The sequence below is a fragment of the Ustilaginoidea virens genome, chromosome 5 (assembly GCF_000687475.1).
Source record: "Ustilaginoidea virens chromosome 5, complete sequence".
In the NCBI taxonomy this organism is placed as follows: Eukaryota; Fungi; Ascomycota; class Sordariomycetes; order Hypocreales; family Clavicipitaceae; genus Ustilaginoidea; species Ustilaginoidea virens.
In genome coordinates, this window is record NC_057320.1 from 2,606,581 (window position 1) to 2,624,554 (window position 17,974).

General features: G+C 55.2%; 9 protein-coding genes across 9 annotated transcripts; 6 read left to right on the plus strand and 3 right to left on the minus strand.

The window, feature by feature from the left end:
- Positions 1-1,081: 1,081 nt before the first annotated feature.
- On the minus strand, positions 1,082-1,752 carry UV8b_06476 (uncharacterized protein; the record flags this gene model as incomplete). The annotated part of the gene is made up of 2 exons (XM_043143973.1): positions 1,082-1,249; positions 1,402-1,752. 2 exons carry the CDS (start codon positions 1,750-1,752, stop codon positions 1,082-1,084), a joined length of 519 nt encoding a protein of 172 aa, XP_042999908.1.
- Positions 1,753-2,972: 1,220 nt separating this feature from the next.
- On the plus strand, positions 2,973-3,482 carry UV8b_06477 (uncharacterized protein; the record flags this gene model as incomplete). The annotated part of the gene is made up of 2 exons (XM_043143974.1): positions 2,973-3,036; positions 3,148-3,482. 2 exons carry the CDS (start codon positions 2,973-2,975, stop codon positions 3,480-3,482), a joined length of 399 nt encoding a protein of 132 aa, XP_042999909.1.
- Positions 3,483-3,763: 281 nt separating this feature from the next.
- Positions 3,764-4,916, minus strand: UV8b_06478 (uncharacterized protein; the record flags this gene model as incomplete). Its single annotated transcript, XM_043143975.1, has 2 exons — positions 3,764-4,087; positions 4,233-4,916. 2 exons carry the CDS (start codon positions 4,914-4,916, stop codon positions 3,764-3,766), a joined length of 1,008 nt encoding a protein of 335 aa, XP_042999910.1.
- Positions 4,917-5,925: 1,009 nt separating this feature from the next.
- UV8b_06479 (uncharacterized protein) lies at positions 5,926-7,120 on the plus strand (the record flags this gene model as incomplete). The annotated part of the gene is made up of 4 exons (XM_043143976.1): positions 5,926-6,150; positions 6,248-6,336; positions 6,593-6,915; positions 6,981-7,120. 4 exons carry the CDS (start codon positions 5,926-5,928, stop codon positions 7,118-7,120), a joined length of 777 nt encoding a protein of 258 aa, XP_042999911.1.
- Positions 7,121-7,889: 769 nt separating this feature from the next.
- On the plus strand, positions 7,890-9,045 carry UV8b_06480 (uncharacterized protein; the record flags this gene model as incomplete). The annotated part of the gene is made up of 3 exons (XM_043143977.1): positions 7,890-8,054; positions 8,209-8,772; positions 8,857-9,045. 3 exons carry the CDS (start codon positions 7,890-7,892, stop codon positions 9,043-9,045), a joined length of 918 nt encoding a protein of 305 aa, XP_042999912.1.
- Positions 9,046-9,578: 533 nt separating this feature from the next.
- Positions 9,579-10,909, plus strand: UV8b_06481 (uncharacterized protein; the record flags this gene model as incomplete). Its single annotated transcript, XM_043143978.1, has 3 exons — positions 9,579-9,878; positions 9,961-10,373; positions 10,471-10,909. 3 exons carry the CDS (start codon positions 9,579-9,581, stop codon positions 10,907-10,909), a joined length of 1,152 nt encoding a protein of 383 aa, XP_042999913.1.
- Positions 10,910-11,528: 619 nt separating this feature from the next.
- Positions 11,529-12,788, plus strand: UV8b_06482 (uncharacterized protein; the record flags this gene model as incomplete). The annotated part of the gene is made up of 5 exons (XM_043143979.1): positions 11,529-11,730; positions 11,818-11,844; positions 11,951-12,087; positions 12,267-12,501; positions 12,706-12,788. The coding sequence occupies 5 exons, from the start codon at positions 11,529-11,531 to the stop codon at positions 12,786-12,788; spliced, it is 684 nt and encodes a 227-aa protein (XP_042999914.1).
- Positions 12,789-13,446: 658 nt separating this feature from the next.
- UV8b_06483 (uncharacterized protein) lies at positions 13,447-16,335 on the minus strand (the record flags this gene model as incomplete). Its single annotated transcript, XM_043143980.1, has 2 exons — positions 13,447-15,840; positions 15,988-16,335. 2 exons carry the CDS (start codon positions 16,333-16,335, stop codon positions 13,447-13,449), a joined length of 2,742 nt encoding a protein of 913 aa, XP_042999915.1.
- An 828-nt stretch (positions 16,336-17,163) lies between these two features.
- UV8b_06484 (uncharacterized protein) lies at positions 17,164-17,782 on the plus strand (the record flags this gene model as incomplete). The annotated part of the gene is made up of 2 exons (XM_043143981.1): positions 17,164-17,229; positions 17,327-17,782. 2 exons carry the CDS (start codon positions 17,164-17,166, stop codon positions 17,780-17,782), a joined length of 522 nt encoding a protein of 173 aa, XP_042999916.1.
- Positions 17,783-17,974: the final 192 nt, after the last annotated feature.

The following is a 17,974-nucleotide window of genomic DNA, read 5'->3' on the forward strand; positions in this document are numbered from 1 at the left end:
TATTAAATTACGCTAGAGGCTATTTAGAGCTAAATAACCTATCTAGTACTTCTATAAAGATAATTCGGAAAGGAAAAACCCGGTAGCCGGGAGGAAAACCCTTCCTGCATTCTTGAATTCTACTTTTTGTCGCCCCGCAGCGGGGGCGGCGGGTATCCGGTGCGTGAGAGGGTAGGGTGCGCAACCGCTCAGGACCATATCTGGCGGTATTGCATGGGAAGAGTGCGAGTGAGAAGTCCCGGAATATCGGGTCCGGGTCGGTGGTCTTGTCGGGTGAGAAGTGAGGGGAGGGTGAAGCCGGGGGGGTAGGGCCAGCGGCGCGCTCGCGACGGGCGTGTTCTCGCCGGGCGCGCGTCTGTGGTGGCCCGGGCGCTTCTCGGTACGCGTCAATTTTTTGGTCGGAAGAGAAAGTGAGCCAACTCTAAAGGTTGAAGCGGGCGGCCTTAGGCACTGCGTCAGTATATAGGTCAGCGATGCCCCCCGACTTGGTGCCTTTTCTTCTTTTCTTCTTTTCCTTCGTGGCGCCAATTTCAAGGTATGTGATGACCCGCAGCTAGCATCTATCGCGACTGGTGTTTATTTGCAGCAGGTATGTATCTATATAGCAGCTTAGTAGGGCAATATTTTGTTAAATTAGCAAATCAGATTCCGTAAGTCTTGTAATTTTTTTTTTTCCTTTGATTTTCCGATTATCCGATTATCCGATTTTCGTAATGTGGCTACGAAGTTCCAGCTTTTGCACTAGGAGGTGCTTGGCTTATGTGTACCGTACCACCCATTCAGGCATCGTAAGGAGGTACATACATATTAAGCATAAGCCATACAATACAATACTCCCGGAGAATCGCGAGGCGAAAACCAGTGCAAAACAGCTCCAAAACAAGCTGCTTACTTTCTTTCGTCCTCTTTGGACCAAGCAAAGTGATGAAAGCACAGCACTCTGCCAGAGCCTGCGTCTCGCATCATGGCCTGTCGCGAAGGTGGCGAGACCGTGTTGTCATGGAACGAAATGAAAAGACGGCGTAAAAAATGTACATGTATTCATGCAATCATGCTGTCGACCCCTTTTACAGCCCTCAGTCTAGCCAGTGGCTCTCTTGGACGGCGTTTCTGGGCCCGTATGGCTAATGCCCCGTGTATCATGTAATCCTTTTTCCTCGCTTCTGTCGGCGGTTGACTTGCCCGCGCGTACGCTTGGATACGAATTGACAAATTCAGATGGTTCTGCTGACTTGGTGGCAGAACCGGACTGCAATGCAAGAAACCCTATCAGCCTCGAAGTGTACGGCAATTTTCAAAGAAGATGGTCTTTTTTTGTTTCCATCTCCTTTTTCGAAGAGCAAGTGGTGAGTGACCACAACATGACCACCCACCAGAGGAAAGGGATGGGGCTAAGCTCACCTTCTTCTCATCACCATGGGAAGAGTCTGGCGCACCATAAGGCAACTGAGATCTTCGAGCGCTTGCGCCCCCTGCGCCTTCTCCACCCCCAACCCCCCCGGAAGGAAGGTCATCTCTGGAATCCGCCGTAGTCTTGGCGCGACGCTCTGGATCTCTGTCAGGCCTAGGCGGTGCGGCTCCGGCCTCTGGGCCCCCGGACAGGACATTGCCCCCGATGCCTGCTCCGCCAAGCCCGAGCTCCCTTTTTGCTCGGGCTCGGTTCCGAGCAACTTCAGGTCCAGACTTTTCCTTCCTACCCCTGGTGGCATAGATTGTGCCGCCGATGAGCGCTGCCCCAGCGGCTGCAGTCATGACGACCTTTTCTCTAGACATTCTACAGCTTTCCCGAACTAGAGAGTTACTGATTGCTCCTGTTGGGGAACCCTCATTAGCAAAAGCAGGGCAGGCGGACGATGGGGAGACGCGCACGATTCAGGTAAGACTGGGGGCCGGAGGGGAAATAAAATAACACACTAGGCAAAGCGAGCGGAGAGGAGGGGAACAAGCACTTACTAGGGGAACAAAATTCATGTTATATGGAGAAGGAGTGATGAGAATGACTGGTGGGTGATATCACGGTGACGGCATGACAATGGCCGTGACTGTATTTATGGACAATGGGAATGGGAGCAGGAATATCTAGACCGAATGGTAGTTCGGATGCAACGTCCTCATTGCTGCCCTTTCTTCCTTCGGGACAAAGGAACATTGCCCTGCGGATTGTTTTGATGACGAATTTGTTTGATATTTGTAAAGAGACGTCCGTCTAGCCGGCTCAGCTGCCGACGGTCATGTTCATTTGCAAGTATCGATGGGGAATCGCATGGGTCCCAGTTGGCGAGTCGTGCGTGACCGTGACATGTTGCCACAGGATCTATTCTCTAAGGGGGAACCAATTGGAGCGGGTAAACGGAAAAGGTTGCAAGGCGATCGATCGGCGATCGAATTCCGGTTGGAGATGGATGATAATTGGCAGACAGTGAGTGGGCTGGCAGGCTTGGAGGAACCTTGCTACGCCTTTGACCTCCTGCCTATGGTAGGAGGTAAGTGTAGGTAACTTGGACGTACCCAACCTATCCTAACGTACGTGCTTGCCTTGCCGCAGGTACATATGTGCGACCAGCGGGACTACCTCTAAATCAGGTGACCGAACGTTGACCCGTTACAAGGTGGAATGGCCTGGGGCGCGCTTTCCCAAGTCCAAACCACCAAGACAACTTGCGACGTCATCGACTTCAAATGCGTCGAGGCGCAAGCTGGTTGAGCCAAGGCTTCTACGGCCGCATTTGGCCGTTCCCTCTCACCCCATTACTCGCTAAAGTACCCTAGTATAAGAATACCGTGTTTGGCAGCTCCATTGATATACTTTTCAACTCGCCAGTTTCGACTCTGTAAATCCTCGGCTGTGCCATCATTCACAACATCCGACATTCCCAAAACATCGCTACCAACGCGATAGTGAAAGCCTCCAGAGTGTCCCGTCTACACCTCCACAGCGTCGCTTTACGCCTCCTTCCCAAACAGCATCCAGCATGTATATTCCCGACCTTCAGAAGATCGCCACGGCCAGTCTGGCATTTGCCGGCCTTCGAACCAGTATGACCAAACCTGTCCCCAATCTGGTGCTTTTCACACGACGATTGTGTATTTGGCGCAATTGGACTTGCTGAATGTCCTCACCGGGCTAACGTGATTCTGCTCCCCTAGGTAGCAATATCGTTTCCAAGGGCTCCGTTGTGGACTACGCCGTGGAGAAATGCCTGGACAGCGACGGCCACGTGCGATGCACGAAGCCTTTCCTCGTCTCCCAGGGCAGCTGCTACAAGATTGAGTGGTCCACGGACGGAGCGCTGTCCCATACTACCGTCGAAGTGCGAGATGCCGGCAGCAACGAGATTGTCTACTATCGCGACACTAACGGCGAATGGAGGCCTGACAAGGGCGAGCTGGTCTACCTTGATTTTAAGCCCAAGATCTGGAAGACGGGCAATGACACTGTCGACTATCAAGTTAGCAAGTGCGACAAAGAGGAAGAATTGTAGGATACGAGGTGAATCACCATTCGGACTTTTTCAACCCCGCGTGTTTTTGTTTTCTACGTCTCGGGAAACATGACTAGTGGCGGATTGGCACACTAGGTAGCTGTAACATTATCTCCACGATGCCAAGTTTTACCTAATAAACCCCAGAAGTTCAAAACATTCCGAAACTAGTCTCTTTGGTGAAATCTTTCGAACTGATTGTAGCCAAGACACACGTTGCTGCCAATTGCATGACGCTGCATCATAGCAAGCCGCTCTCTCCTTCCACCACTCAGCGCCCTTCAGGAGTCAAGACTTCTGGTGTCCCAGGGAATGAGGGCATCGTCCCCAAGCTTCTCTTTGACAAGTTTCTCGTTGAGCTGCCAAAGATCTGCTCCCAGCTTCTCATCACACGCTTGGCTGCTCTCGCTTCCTAGCTTCCCCGGGTCATCAAAGTAAAGGCCGTTCTGGTGATTTTCGTCAATCTCCTTCGCGGTGAGTGCCCAGAGTATGCTGTAGGACCCTTGCTCTGGGTCACGTCCCGCAAGCTTGCTGACATACGAGATGAGACGTCCGGTGATTCCAGGATAGGCATCCTTCCACTGGTCCTGCATAGCAGTATTCACCTGGATGCACACGCACGTCAGCACCGGGGGAGACTGACCACCTATAGTTTGCCGCCGCATCATGGATAAGAGAGCTTTGTGTCGAGACAAAGAAAGAAAGAAACAAAGAAAGAAAGGAGAGAACAGAGGAAGCGTGGAAACATACCGCTCCTGGATGAACGGCCAGTGCGTAAATCGAGTCGCTGGTGGGCTTGATGACCCGCTCAAACAGTCCGTACCTGACCATGAGAATGAGGCCCAGCTTTGATCTGCCGTAGAGCTCCGTGGGGCCGAGGCTCGGGTCGTTGATGTCCTCCAACGACGCAAACTTGGCTCGAGACGGCGCGGCTTGGTGCAGCGAGCTGGACACGGCAACCACCCTGGGCCCCGTGACGCCTGGCAGCAGGCTCGTCTTTCGTAGCCTCGGCCAGAGCTGGTTGGCGACGTAGTAGTGTCCGAGGCAGTTGACCCCAAAGATGCGCTCGATGCCGTCGCTGTCCAGCGCGTACCGGTTGGCGTTGATGCCGGCCGAGAGAACCAGAAAGTCCAGCCGAGCCAGCGAGCGGCGCAGGCCCGAGAAGACGGACCTGATCTGGCCGAGATTGCCCAGGTCGCATTCCTCCCACTCGACATCGGCCCCGGGCGTTTCTCTCCTGATTTCCGCAACGGCGGATTCGCCCTGGTCCTGCTTCCGGCTCACCATGACGACTTTGCATCCTGCGTGGGCCAGGGCCCGGCTGACTTGGTATCCGATGCCAAGCGTCCCGCCGGTGACGAGGGCCACGCGGCCCGTCAGGTTGTCGATACGAACCTCTTCCGGCCCGAAGACCTTGTGTAGAAGCGACTGCATTAATCCAATCTGCTTTTTTTTCTTCTTCTTCTTCTAGCCTGACCGTTGATCGTTGTGCTCGAGACAGAACAAGGGGGGGGGCTGGAACTCTCTTTGGGATTACTGGGTTGGGTTCATTTCGAAGTCGCAGAGCATCAAAGTATAAAAGGCCATTTCCAATGCTCCTTTGCCAGTCCTGACCCCGGTTTGACGTCAGAAGCATGCGTCGCCGCGTTGTCACAATACGCCGTCATGACGCATAGCATGGTTAGCAAGCCCTGAAGACAGCTCGATGATGCTTCCACCGGGGGAAATATTGCCCCGATAACATTCGGTCGGATCCTCCTTCATCATGGTCATGCAGACGGGAACGAATCACCGGCCTTTTCAAATGTTGAGCAGGGTACAGCAGCACATGTCTTTTGCAGCGGTTTTGGCGTACAATTGGCTGCACAGTTGCAGTGCATGCGTGCCTTGTTTTTGGTCCTGCTTGATATTCTTGGTATAGAAGTAACGTAAAGCACTCTTTGGCCAACGGGGTTATATTCCAGGGAGAGAGACTTGCTCATTGTGCGCGCAAGCCATCATGGTGATGTCTCGTCGCCGGAGGCTGACGGCGCACACAAGCCGCTGATTATTACCCGAGCTGCGGTTTTTGCACTGGACGAGGCAGTTGCCAGTACGAGTGCTCGAGTAATTTATTCTCCTTGTGAATGATTGGAGAGCCCAGAAGGTTTCAATCCGATTGACGGGGATGGGACGTGTAACGTGCGACGCCGGAGCAACGTCCGACGTGGACCTGACAGCAACGCCGTCCGACATGGCTTTTTCTTGTTGCTGCCATTTCCTCTTTACTTTTTTTTTTCACGTGAAATCAGTAGAAGTCGCTTTTTCGTCCTTGCACCGGTGACATGTCGGTGACGCAATGTGCCCCTTGCCAGGAGCGACTCCAAACAGAACAAGCACGCTATAGATAGTCTTTTTCCCCCCGTAGAGACGTGTTTTGGCAGCTCTGCTTGCCCCATCATCCATGGCCACTGCGCGCGGCCGTGAAACATTCTGCAATCCCGACATGGACCAAGGCCAGGACCGAGACCAGGACCGAGACCAGGACCAGGACCAGGACCACGATGCAAAGATAAACAATGACCACAGCACGCTACAATGCAGCGAGCCTCGAGACCAAGTCTGCACGGGGATGCCGGAAGTGCCCGTGACTGTTGAGCGGCCGCCGTTCATACAGCCGGATGACGATGTGAAGCTCCCTCACGCGGGTAAGAAGAAGAATAGGCGATTCCTGTTCATGACAGGTCCGTTCTTGCTGCGAGGAATGCTTGGTGACCGTCTCTCAGGGACAGCAAGAGCAAACGTTGCAGCAACGCGGGATCATCCTGACGGCACAACGCAGGATGACTGGGCTGGGCGGCATAAACACCAAAGCGTAGGCCAGAACCATCCCCGCTCTCGCATCGCATCCCCTCCACCTGCTGCACTCGCTTCACTTGCTTCAGTTTTCTTTTTGCTTTTTGCACACGGTGGCGACCCAGTTCTTCGCAGGCCAAGCAAAGCTGACACTCACCTCCCCCCCCCCCCCTCTCTTCTCTTGCCTTTCTCATCCCAAAGGTCCTCCAGCAGCATTGCGACTTTTTCGACGCGGACCGAGACGGCATCATCTGGCCTGGCGACACATTTTGAAGCTTCCACGCTCTCGGGTTCAACGTCATCCTCTCGGTGCTCGCTGTCGTCATCATCCACAGCAACCTGTCGTACCCCACCGTGCCGGGGCTCCTGCCTGACCCCTTTTTCAGAATCTACATTGAGAGAATCCACAAGAACAAGCACGGGAGCGACACCGGGACGTACGACAACGAGGGCCGCTTTGTGCCTCAAAAGTTTGAAGACATGTTTTCCAAGTACAGCCGCGGCAAAGACAACCTGACCATCTGGGATGCGATGCACCTGATCAAGGGCCAGAGACTAATTGCCGACCCGATAGGCTGGGGCGGCGCCCTGTTCGAATGTTGGTGCAAAGAAGAGTGCCCCCCGAGCGATTGGAATTGGGACAAAGGAGCTGAAACTCGATAGGGCTTTTCACGTACATCCTGCTCTGGCCGCAGGACGGCAAGATGAAGAAGGAAGACATTCGGCGTGTATATGACGGAAGCATCTTTTACGAAATGGCGGCTCGAAACCGAGGCAAGACGCGCGTCCCTATGCGTGGCTGAAGAGAGGAAAACCCAAGGAAAGATGGGCGAGTGCTGCTCGCTCCAATTCGCTGGGGCGATTCGGAACAGAGTCCGTCCGAGAAGGCCCAATAGTTGTGTGAGTGGAGTGAGCGAGCGACCAAAGGGCCCTGATCATTGGATTCTCAGTGAGGAACGGGGATTTCCTAGGCCTTTGCGGTATGGCCGGTCGTAGTTGTAGAAATCCAGATGCGTTGTGCCAAGGCGCTTTTGCAATGCCCATGGCTTGCCACTATTCCGTCCACGAGCGAGTTAGACTTGTTTGGACGAGGAGATGGCGCCCACCTGTGTGTGAGGTATATGAAGCGGTAAGAAAAGAGAACGGGCAAAAAACAAAAAGCAGCCGAAGCAGCCCGTCAATGGGCTGACTTTGACCGCCAGGTGGCCAGACTCCGAGACTGCGTCTTGCTCTTGTGCTTCATTGCCCTAGCCTCGAGACGCCGTAGACACAGTGGTCAAAGCACAGTCCTTGTCCTCTCATCTGCCGTCTCCCGGGAAAAAAAAAAGAAAAGCGAAAGGGGAGGGGGGAGGGGGCAAGAGAATGACACCCATAGTGCCGCACTGGCATGATAGTTGCCGCTCCTCAGCACTCGAAGCCATGAGGCCCCCCTCTCTCACTCCCCCTGCCAGCATCTTTGTCGCCTTTGCTCTTCTTTTCCCTTGTCCGGTAGGGCGGCTTCTTGCAATTGCAACCTGAATCTTTGCTCCTTGTTGTCCGTGTCTCCAAGCCGTCGGCGATTCCGCCCTCGTAATGGAAAAATCGTTCCGCAGGCTCCTGCCCAGGAGATCACCGAGTCCCATCACGGATGCGGCTGCCCCAGAGGGTCTTGCGAGCATCCAGCAGACACCTACAGGCCGGAGAGCCACCAAGTCGGTACGAGCCGCCTGTGAGTCGTGCCGTCGCCAAAAGTGCAAGGTAAGCTCCTCACATCACAAGCAGAAGCAGCCAAGCCCTCCCCCTCCCCCTCCCCCTTTCCCTTTCCCTTTCCCTTTCCCGTCCCTTTTCCGTAAAGGAGTAATAGTACTCCTTGCTCGGGGAAAAGGAAGCAACAACGACGCTAAGCCATCAGTGCGACGGGGAAAGGCCTTCATGCTCTCACTGTCTTCGTCAAATGATAGAGTGCATGTATACCACGAATGCGGGAGAGACGCGGTCCTCGGCCCTCAGGAGGAGATGCAGCGCGCTTGAGGAGGAGCTCGAGACGCTGCAGAAGCTGGTCCGTCATATCCGTGATAGCCCGCCCGACGAGGCCGAGAGAATAGTCGCCCACGTACGATCCGGCGCGCAGGCGGTGGCGGCGTATCACTCCTACTTTGCGCAGCAAGATGGCGTCCTCTACGCTTCCGTTGCGGCCGAACCCGACCTGGAGGCCGCGGCTCTTCAGTTGGATTCCGCCTCGGCACCGTCTCCCGTGCTGAGAAACCGGGTCCAGCTCCAAGCTTACCCTTGGACCTCGATCGCCCCCGACGACGTTGTCTCCAACCTGATTGCGCAGTACTTCATCCTCGAGCGATCCATACTCTTTCCCGTCGTTCACTATGAGAGTTTTACCAACGAAATGAAGAACGGGGATATTGCTAGCGCAACATGCTGCTCCCCTCTTCTTGTCAATGCCATTTGTGCCCAGCAATGCGTGAGCAAAAAAAAAAAAAAAACTCCTCTCCCCCCCCCCAATCTCCCCATCGCGTCCGTTTCTACTCACCATAATCCGGGATAGTTTCTCTCGCCGGGATACTCCTTGGGAACTAGTGAAAGCCGTCATCTGGGACAGGGATTCTTGGACGAGTCTTACAGATTGCTCCAGCTGAGAGCTGGCCCCGTCACTCTGCCGATTGCTCAAGCTGTAACATTGATATATCAAGCGGAGCTTGCCAAGGAGGTCTTTGATGTTACCTCCGGCGTCTAAGCTTTTCCTCTCTGAGAAACGAAGTTTGGGTGGGTATTTGGAAAGCATCAAACACGGGACCAAAGGCCACGGTGGTGGCGTTCCAGGAGGTTGAAGGCTTCTTTGGTTTCCCGCTTCGATTCTTTTTTCATTTTGTTTCCCCATTTCCCTGATTTTTGCAGGCCTTGCAATTTTACGCTTTACACGTGCCAGAAAAGCGAGACGCAGGAAAAGGAAGTTAACCTCATCAATCTGCGCGATTTCAGTGTCAGTCCGGCCCAGCTGGAGGGAGCGAGAAGAATGGAAATGAGAAGGAGAATGAGAATGGGGGACATTACACGGCCGATGAGAATGGGTGGCCTGGTGAGGTGTCCGTGACGCGCCCATGATGCAATCAATCCCTTTGCACATTGTTTCATACTCTTGGAGCCTGCAGACTCTTTTCCCTGTCAACCCCCCGAAACCATATGGTATTTTGATAGCTTACCTTGTTTCAGAGGTGGAATATCATCAGAACGCCCTTCTTTCCCACATCTCAAAACAATACAGTCGATATGTCATCTACGCCCCGACTATTCCAGATGACCGGGACCTGCAATAACTATCCATGGGGGAAAAAAGGACGGGAGTCGCTCGCGGCGAGACTCCGAGCCAAGACACCCTCCCACACCGACCTTACCATTCAGCACGACGAGGCCTACTCTGAGCTGTGGTTTGGCGATTACCCGGACTATCCAGCCAGGGTCGTTGAATCTGGTCGTCCGCTGGCAGAAGTAATTGCAAACGACAGAGAGGGGCTCCTTGGTTCCGACTCGGTTCAACGATTTGGTGAGAACATGCCGTTTCTTCCCAAGGTACGTGCGCGCTCCTCGTGCTCCCGGTGCCGCTTGCTCTTTGCCCTCCATTTCCTTGTGGAACATGATGCCAACCACGAAGGATCAGATTCTCTCCATAGCCAAGGCTCTTCCTCTGCAGACGCACCCCAACAAATCCCTCGCTGCGAAGCTTCATCAGTTACACCCGGACAAGTTTCCTGACGCCAACCACAAGCCGGAAATCGCGGTTGCATTATCCAGGTTCGAGCTATTTGCGGGCTGGAAGGAGATTGACCAAATCTCGCCGCTGTTCAACCTGCCCAGTCTGCGGCAATTCGTGCCCGAGGGAACCCGGGAATGGGACGCGGAAACCTTGAGAAACGTCGTCCGCGGTCTTCTCAAGGCAGACGAACAAACTGTGCAGACCATCGGGGAAGACCTCAAACAGCAATCCGACCACGACCTGAACAAGCTCGATTTCAGGCAATCCGTGGCAGACTTGGTCCTGCGCTTGCAGAGCCAGCATTCTGCTATGTACCGACGCCGGGCTTCTCGTCGCCGTTCTTTGCATGAACTTTCTAGTCTTGCGGCCCGGAGAAGGCGTCTTCATACCATCCGACGGTATACACAGCTACTTGTCGGGGGATATTCTCGAGTGTATGGCTCGGTCCAACAACATGCTCTGCGGAGGGCTCTACCCAGTCGCAGACCGCGACGACATTGACCTCTTCTGCGACAGCCTCTTGATGGATGCCACCACGGGCGTCAACAACCTACGGCTCGAGGGGAAACGGAGCAGTGACGGTGCTCGGGGCCACACAACCATCTACCAACCGCCCATCAGCGAATTCGACGTGCTTCGGGTGGACTTGGCGGCAGGGCAGGAGGAAATCTTGAAGAGGTTCAAGGGTCCGATGGTGGCCATGGTCATATCTGGACAAGGCAAGATAGTGGGAGACGGCAAGGAGCTGGAAGCCAAGGAGGGCTTTATCTTCTTTGTCGGTGCAGGGACAACATGCACGCTCCGTGCACATGTCTCGCTGCAGGTATTTGCTGCGGTTGTACGATGAAACCGCCGAGTTGGAGACGGAAGGGTATCGGGGCATCTTGGCAACCGTGAGTTGCTGCGGTTGGTGACGGAATCCTGGCGGGTTGTCGTTTTTTGTGAGAATCATTCATGGACGCGTTCTGAGTTTCTCGAGCTTTATTCAGTCGTTCCTTCCTCGCTCCCACGAAAGCTGGCCCTCTTTTCTACGAATCGATGCAAGCTTTTCCTCTCTCTGAGCTCGAGCGTGGCTAAAGCCCGACGAAGGAAGGAACGACAGGACGAGCTTGGTTCTTCCTCTTGCCTTTGGTACGCGCAACGCAACGACTTACCAGCGCAGTACCAGCGCAGTACCAGCGCAGTACCAGCGCAGTACCAGCACCTAAAGTACTAGGTACCTGTGATCAGACGTTGTGGGGCTGCCGTTTCCGAATTCCAGCCACAAAAGCCGTAGGTAGCGAGCCCGAACAAGGGGCTTGCGTCCGTCCAACCTGACAGCTTCAGCTCCGTACGATGCGTTGACAGATGACTGGGCATCAATGGTTTGGTGATTGGAAAAGCGCGTTGAAAATATCAATTGAATCCGTACCTTTTGCTCTTCTTCTAACTGCTTGTCCACGCCGGCAAGCAGCCTTCTCACGGCCATGGATCCCCCCTCCCACCCCTATTACCCCCTTACCACCCCAATCCCGTCCTACGTTGCCAACGAATCCTCCGTGCTTCGACTTCTCACCACTTTCGGCCTCATGGTCTGCGTGGTTGTCGGCCTGGCGTATTGGCCGACCAGGCGGAGCCAATTGCAATTACGGGCTCTGGATAAGTTTGCTGTCATGTGGTTCGCCCTTTGTTAGTCCCCCCCCCCTCTTTGCGATGAATGCTTCACCCTGATGATCTCGGCCCGTCTTCAAGGTTAATTTTCCATGAGCAACACAGGTGGCTTTCTGCACGTCGGCTTTGAAGGTTAGTCTTTCCTTGCCTTTTGGCCTTTATTTTGGCCAAGGTTCAGCTGCCGGGCTCGGCTTGTCCGAGACTTTTTTTGACGGCAATCGTGATTAACTGGTGTCAGGCTACTATCTGCTTCATCGAACCAATATTCCTGGTCTGCAGACCATATTTGGCCAGCTTTGGAAAGAGTACGCCTTGTCCGACTCGCGGTATCTCACAGCTGACGTGTTTACGGTCTGCGTCGAGACCATTACTGTTGTAAGTCACAAACGCCTAAACCTTGCCTCCCATGCTTAGCCCCTGAGCCTTTCTACCTTGCCTCGCATCCCCGCATCATTTGCAAAGGCGTTGCGAAACAATCTTGGTTCAAGATCCGGAGCTGTGCCCTGGATATCCTTGACTCTTGGTTCACCCTCTGACCGTCTGCCTCTGCTCAGTTCGCATGGGGTCCGCTCAGTTGGACCACCTATTTCGCCATCTTGACCAACTCACCTTATCGCCACATCAACCAAGTCATAGTGTCGACAGCACATCTGTATGGCGTGGCTCTCTACTATGGTACCAACTGGGGCGACCTGCACTCGTTGGGCGTTTCGTACAGCCGCCCCGAGTTTCAGTATTACTGGGTGTACTACGTTGGTCTCAACGCCCCATGGGCAGTGATTCCCTTTGGTACGTTTGTGAAATGCATCCCTCTCTTTTTCTTGCTTGACTTGGACTTGGATTTTTTTTTTTTTTTTTTTTTTTTTCAAAATCTCTTCCAATAATGGTTTCATTTGCTGCTCGTCTACTACACCCGGCATCATGCAAAATCACCCTTGCATAGATGTGCAACCCCATTCGCACTGCTTGCTTGCTTTTTAACACTTCATGCAGTCTTCCTTTACGACAGCTACCGCCAGACAGCAAAGGCTTTTCGTCTTCTGCAAACGAAAGAGTCGGATCGCAAGGCCCGGTAATGTGGCTAGCCAAAGACCCTCAGCTCCGACACGGGCCCTTGCTTGCTGTTCAATGGCAGGCAGAAAGAACCAGTGATGCTGCACGGGATCCCAACAAGGATACGGCTGTTCTATCGTAAAGCTGGACTTTCTGCATAGCAGCAGCAGCCACGTCCATCCTTTGCAAAGGGCAAAGGGAGACCATCTGACAAGTGGACCCGACATTTGCATTTGCATGGTCTGGTCACTGCAGAGCAAGGTCAATATACCTCGCTGCCTCTTAACTGTACGCCTACACCAATGAAAGATTCGCCTCCCTCCAAACCAAAGGGGGGGGCAGCTAAAGAAGGAGACCTGCATGTACATGACCTATATATGTACTCCCATGCGTGTCAAGCACGTCGACTTGCGTCCATCCTTTGTGTCCTATTCAGTGTGCATGCGTGCATGGTGTCATAGCCGCTGTGTCACAGTGCTTTGTCCTCTTGGCAGCTTGAAGATGAAAGATGAGGGACAAGAGATCCCCCCCCCGCCGTACTCGGTGGGCTTGCCAGGACCTAGTTGACCTCTAACCACCTTGCTCCGTATTGCTACATATGTTACATTCCCGCATCGCGCGTTGCATCGCCTCTTTCATCTTGCGTTTGGTCTTGCAATCCCAACCTGGCGTATGCCCACCTCACACCGTTTGCTGCAGCGCCTCGAGTCTCGAACTCACCGCTTCCACCAGCGCGCTCTCCCTGGCGAGCAAACCCTGGACCTGTTGCAGCTTTAACCGCCGGATATCCTGAGGGACCCTCATCTCCGCTGGAGATGGCGCCTCGACGGCTTCCGACCTGTTGTCCAAGCCTTGCGCGTCGGCCAGCAGCTCCTTCTGCAGCTCCTTGACCTCTTCCAACCGTCTCCACAGCTGCTTGGGCTGACGCTCGGCGGCGGCGGTGCTGGCCCCGTCCTCCTCCTCTCCACCCGCCTCCGTCGGGGACGACGGCCCGAGCACGCTAGACTCCAACGCGCGGACCTCGTCCGCAAAGGCTCGCTCTTTGATGCTGAGACCTCTCGTCGTGGCCTTGCCCACCATCTTGCGCAGGTCGTCGACCCGCTTGCTGAGGCGCCCCTGCCGAAGTCTGGCCTCGGCAATGCGACGGTTGTACATTGCGTTCTCGGCCTCGGCCTCGGCCTCTTCGTCGTCGTCGTCGTCGTCGTCGCCGCCGCCGTCCGCCCCGCTAATGGCGTCAATCTTGCCCTTGACTTCGTTGGCCTTGATGACTTGCTGGCGCAGTTCTGCCTGAAGCATCTCGCATCGCCTAAACAGCTCGGCGGCAGCCACGCCCAGCCTGTACGTCTCGTCGCTCAGCACCTTGTGCGCGTCCGTGAAGATCTGCAGCGTCAGAGGGCTCAGCCGAACTTCCTGATTCGCCAGCGTCTTGTGGCGCGAGGTTCGGAGCCGCTCCAGCAAAGTGGGCAGGGCCGAGCCTTGGTCAAACACGTGCGGTGGCTGATAGACGGGCCGGGGCTCGTAGAAATCCAGTGGCGCCATGCTGGCCACTCGTGGTTCCCGGGTGACGACGCTGTCTTGCTTGATCGGGTCGAGGTCAAGCTCTGGGGTTTCAAAGGTCAGGGAAACGGGCTCGTACGGCGTGGACGAGAGGAGGAAATGGCCCAGGTCGGGATCTCTAATCGTGACGCATGCTGCAAGCGGCACGGCTACGTCGGCGCCCGGCTGCGCATAGATCCTGTCCCTAGAGGATTGCGAGTTGACCAAGAGCCCGATTCTGAAGTCGGTGCCGGCTTCGTGGCCGCCGACGAGCTCGCTCTCCAGTCTGAAAATCCAAGATGCCAGGGAAATAAAGGTGATGGCCGCGTGGTGCGTGACAAAAAAGCTGTATCTTGACGTGACATCGGTGCTGAACGCCGGCCAGCTGTCGTCGTTGACCTCCACCGGGCTCATGGTGTCGATGGCTTGAAAGGCGAGAAGCGAAGGCGTGCTGGTCGAAGCCGAGGCTGGGCGAGGGCAGCCTGGCCTTGGCTTGTTGTTCTTTGGCGGCAGCCACTGTGCCTGCACACCCTCGAGGTCGAGGTAGACCCTGACCTGGCCACTCGCGGATAGCAGGCAGATGACGGGGAGGGACAGTCCCTCCCGGTCACCGTCATCCAGATCCAGCTCGTCGTCTTCCCCCATCATGAGCTCGTCGGTTTCCGTCTTTTTGCCAATCACAAGGATGTCGGTTATCGTCGTGTCGAGATCGTCTCCCGTTTCGGCGTCAAACTCGAGGTAGAACGGTCCTTGCAGTTTGGGCACGATTCCCGGCCGCGACGGTCTTGAGAAGACGTGAAATATGGGCTCTCCCGGCAAGCTCTCCAGGACCTGAGGCTCCTGCGCATCCAGCTCACCCATCCACTGCAGCTGCTGCTTGACCAGCAGCTTTTCCTCTTGGTCAACGTCCGGGTCGTCCTTGATGCGCGCGACGGTGGCGACAAGGGATACCGACAGAGATGGGATCAGGATTGGAGGGGCCGCCCAACGCTGTGGGAGCAGCGGGCAGAGGGCATAAAGGTCGCCCTCGCGCATGGCAATCCACAAAGTCATGGGATCCCAGCCTCCCGAGCCACTGGTCGCGAAGCTGGCTCCGGCAACCTCCATTTCAAAGCAATCTGGCGAGAAGGTCTTGTTGGTTGCCGACGCTGAGGCAGAAAAGTCCTGGTCGACAGTGGTCCCGTCGGCGAGCTTCTTGAGGTCGACAGAAGTGGTCGGAGAATCAAAAGACCAGCGGTCCTGGGCTGAAAGCTCCCACAGTCGAACGGTTGCGTCGGCCGTGACCGTCACCAGGCAGGAGCCATTGACGCCCAGTGGATGCCATAGAGCCGACATGACGGGCGATCGAGACGTCACATGGGTGGTCGGTCCCAGTGTGAAGATTCTGGGCCGCAAGGGGGACGTGTCATGGCTCGTCAAGTGCGACGAGTCTGGGAGGGCGCAGATGTGCACAGTATGCGTCGTGAGAATGGCGAGGTAGTTGGCGCTTGGTGAAATGACGAGCTGTCGGATGTCATCCGCTACAGGGGTTTTGATTATCTTGTGGTTGTCGCCATTGCCACAGGTTAGCAGGACAAGCTGGCAGAAAGAGCATTCGTGAAGATTGTTGTTGTCCAGACAGCGAGCGTGAGGGGGAAGGAAGAAGAAAAAGAAAAAAAGGAGCAAAAAACAAAGAGGTCGACATACTCTAATTCCGACTGCTTCCGCAACGTCTCCCTCGGTTTCCAGGGGCTGAAGCGATTCCTCTCTTTTGATGCGGACTCCAGCAGAGCCCGTCCTCGGCTTCGAATGCCTCGTTGACCACGCATCCTTCAGGTATGCCAAGTCGGCCCACCGAATCTCCTTGCCCACGGCAACGAAAACTTCTGTTCCGCGTCGTGCAACAGTTCTCCGCGGCCCGGGTGCCGAGTGAAATCTGGATACCGGCGCTAGAGCTCGAGAGTTGATGGCATCGGCTGCGGGCTCGAAAAGTCGACGCCCAGGGGCGCTGCTGTCAGACAGCCACGGTGCAGAGTAGGACTTGATTTTGGGCATTGTGCCTGCGGCTGTTCTTCCCAAAGCCAGCAAGCCTGACGCGACCGACAGCGAGGGAAGTGGCAGTGGCAAACAACGAAGATTCAGAGACGAGATGGATGGGCTTTGGGCGGCGCACAAAGGGGAACCGAACCGCGTTTGCTGGTCACGCTGGGATGGGAAAAAGTTGGAGCAGAGAGAGAAGGCAGCTTGCAGAGTTGGGAAGACAAACGGCGTTGCTGGGGGGGGGTCCAAGGTACCTCCAAGGTACCGACAAAGTACCGACAAAGTACCGTGTACGCTGTACTGTACCGCCAGATTGGGCCTGGACTAGCGCTGAGCGCGCCGCGTCGACAGTTTGATTCGGCGTTGCAGATGCAAATGCAGATGGCCTGGCCTGCCCAAGATTGAATATCTGCCCTCGGGGGCCACGGAAACAAATCATCATCACACTCACCATAGCATGGTACCAAGTGACAGTAGTCATGATGATTTCAAATGCCTGGTGCTTCAGAGGTCGCATGCTGACCCAAGTGCAACGCGCAAATGTGGGTCAGCCAACCTAACCATGCATGACCTGACCTTGACCTGTTCAATCATCCAATCATCCAATCATCCAACCATCCAATCCGGTTGCTGCCAGAAGCTGCATTTTGCCATTGACAAATACCCACGAGGCAGTGTCAGTTGCATCGCCTGAAGCCCGACAAGAAAGCCGCGCCTCTCTGCCACGCCGTCCAAACCCGGGCTCCCCCCCCCCCCCCCCTTCGACGCCTTGCTGCTGCACATTTTTACATTCTATGCCACCCGGATCCCGCCAAATCTGCGCCTTGGCCCGACCCTTCAACCATGCGACACGGTCCCAGAAACACAGTCGATCGGCTTGACAGACCAAGCGCATACTGCACCAGCAGAGTTGGTCCCCCCCTTTTTGCCCCTTCTTCTCCCTCCCTCAATTCTCCTCTCCCTCTCGGCCAGCAATCGCCCCTCTGACCCCCAAGCTCCTCGATAGAACAAGCGCAGACGCGATCGGGACGACGACCATGCCAACGGCGACGCGCCCCCGGACCAGCAGCCCGATCCCCTGGCCAGCTCGACCACGCTCTACGTCGGCAACCTGTCCTTTTACACCACCGAGGAGCAAGTCTACGAGCTGTTCTCAAAGTGCGGCGAGATCAAGCGGCTCGTCATGGGTCTGGACCGGTTCCAGAAGACGCCCTGCGGGTTCTGCTTCGTCGAGTACTACACCCACCAGGATGCGCTGGACTGCATGAAGTACATTGGGGGCACCAAGCTCGACGAGCGCATCATCCGCACAGATCTGGATCCTGGGTTTGAGGAAGGGAGGCAGTACGGCCGGGGCAAGAGCGGCGGACAAGTGAGGGATGAGTACCGCGAGGATTTCGACGAAGGGCGAGGCGGCATCGGTCGAGCGTTGCAGCGAGACGACGAGGACATGTACAGATGATGGATGGGCCTACACCCGCGGGACGGGCGAGCCAAACGAGAAAAGCGCCGCCTTTTTTTTTAATGTTATTATTTAAATAGCTAAGATGAACACCTAAAAAAAAAAAAAAAAAAAAAAAAAAAAAAAAAAAAAAAAAAAACCTCGTGTGTTGGGAATCAGGGAACATGCGCAGCTTTGGACACGAGCCGATGG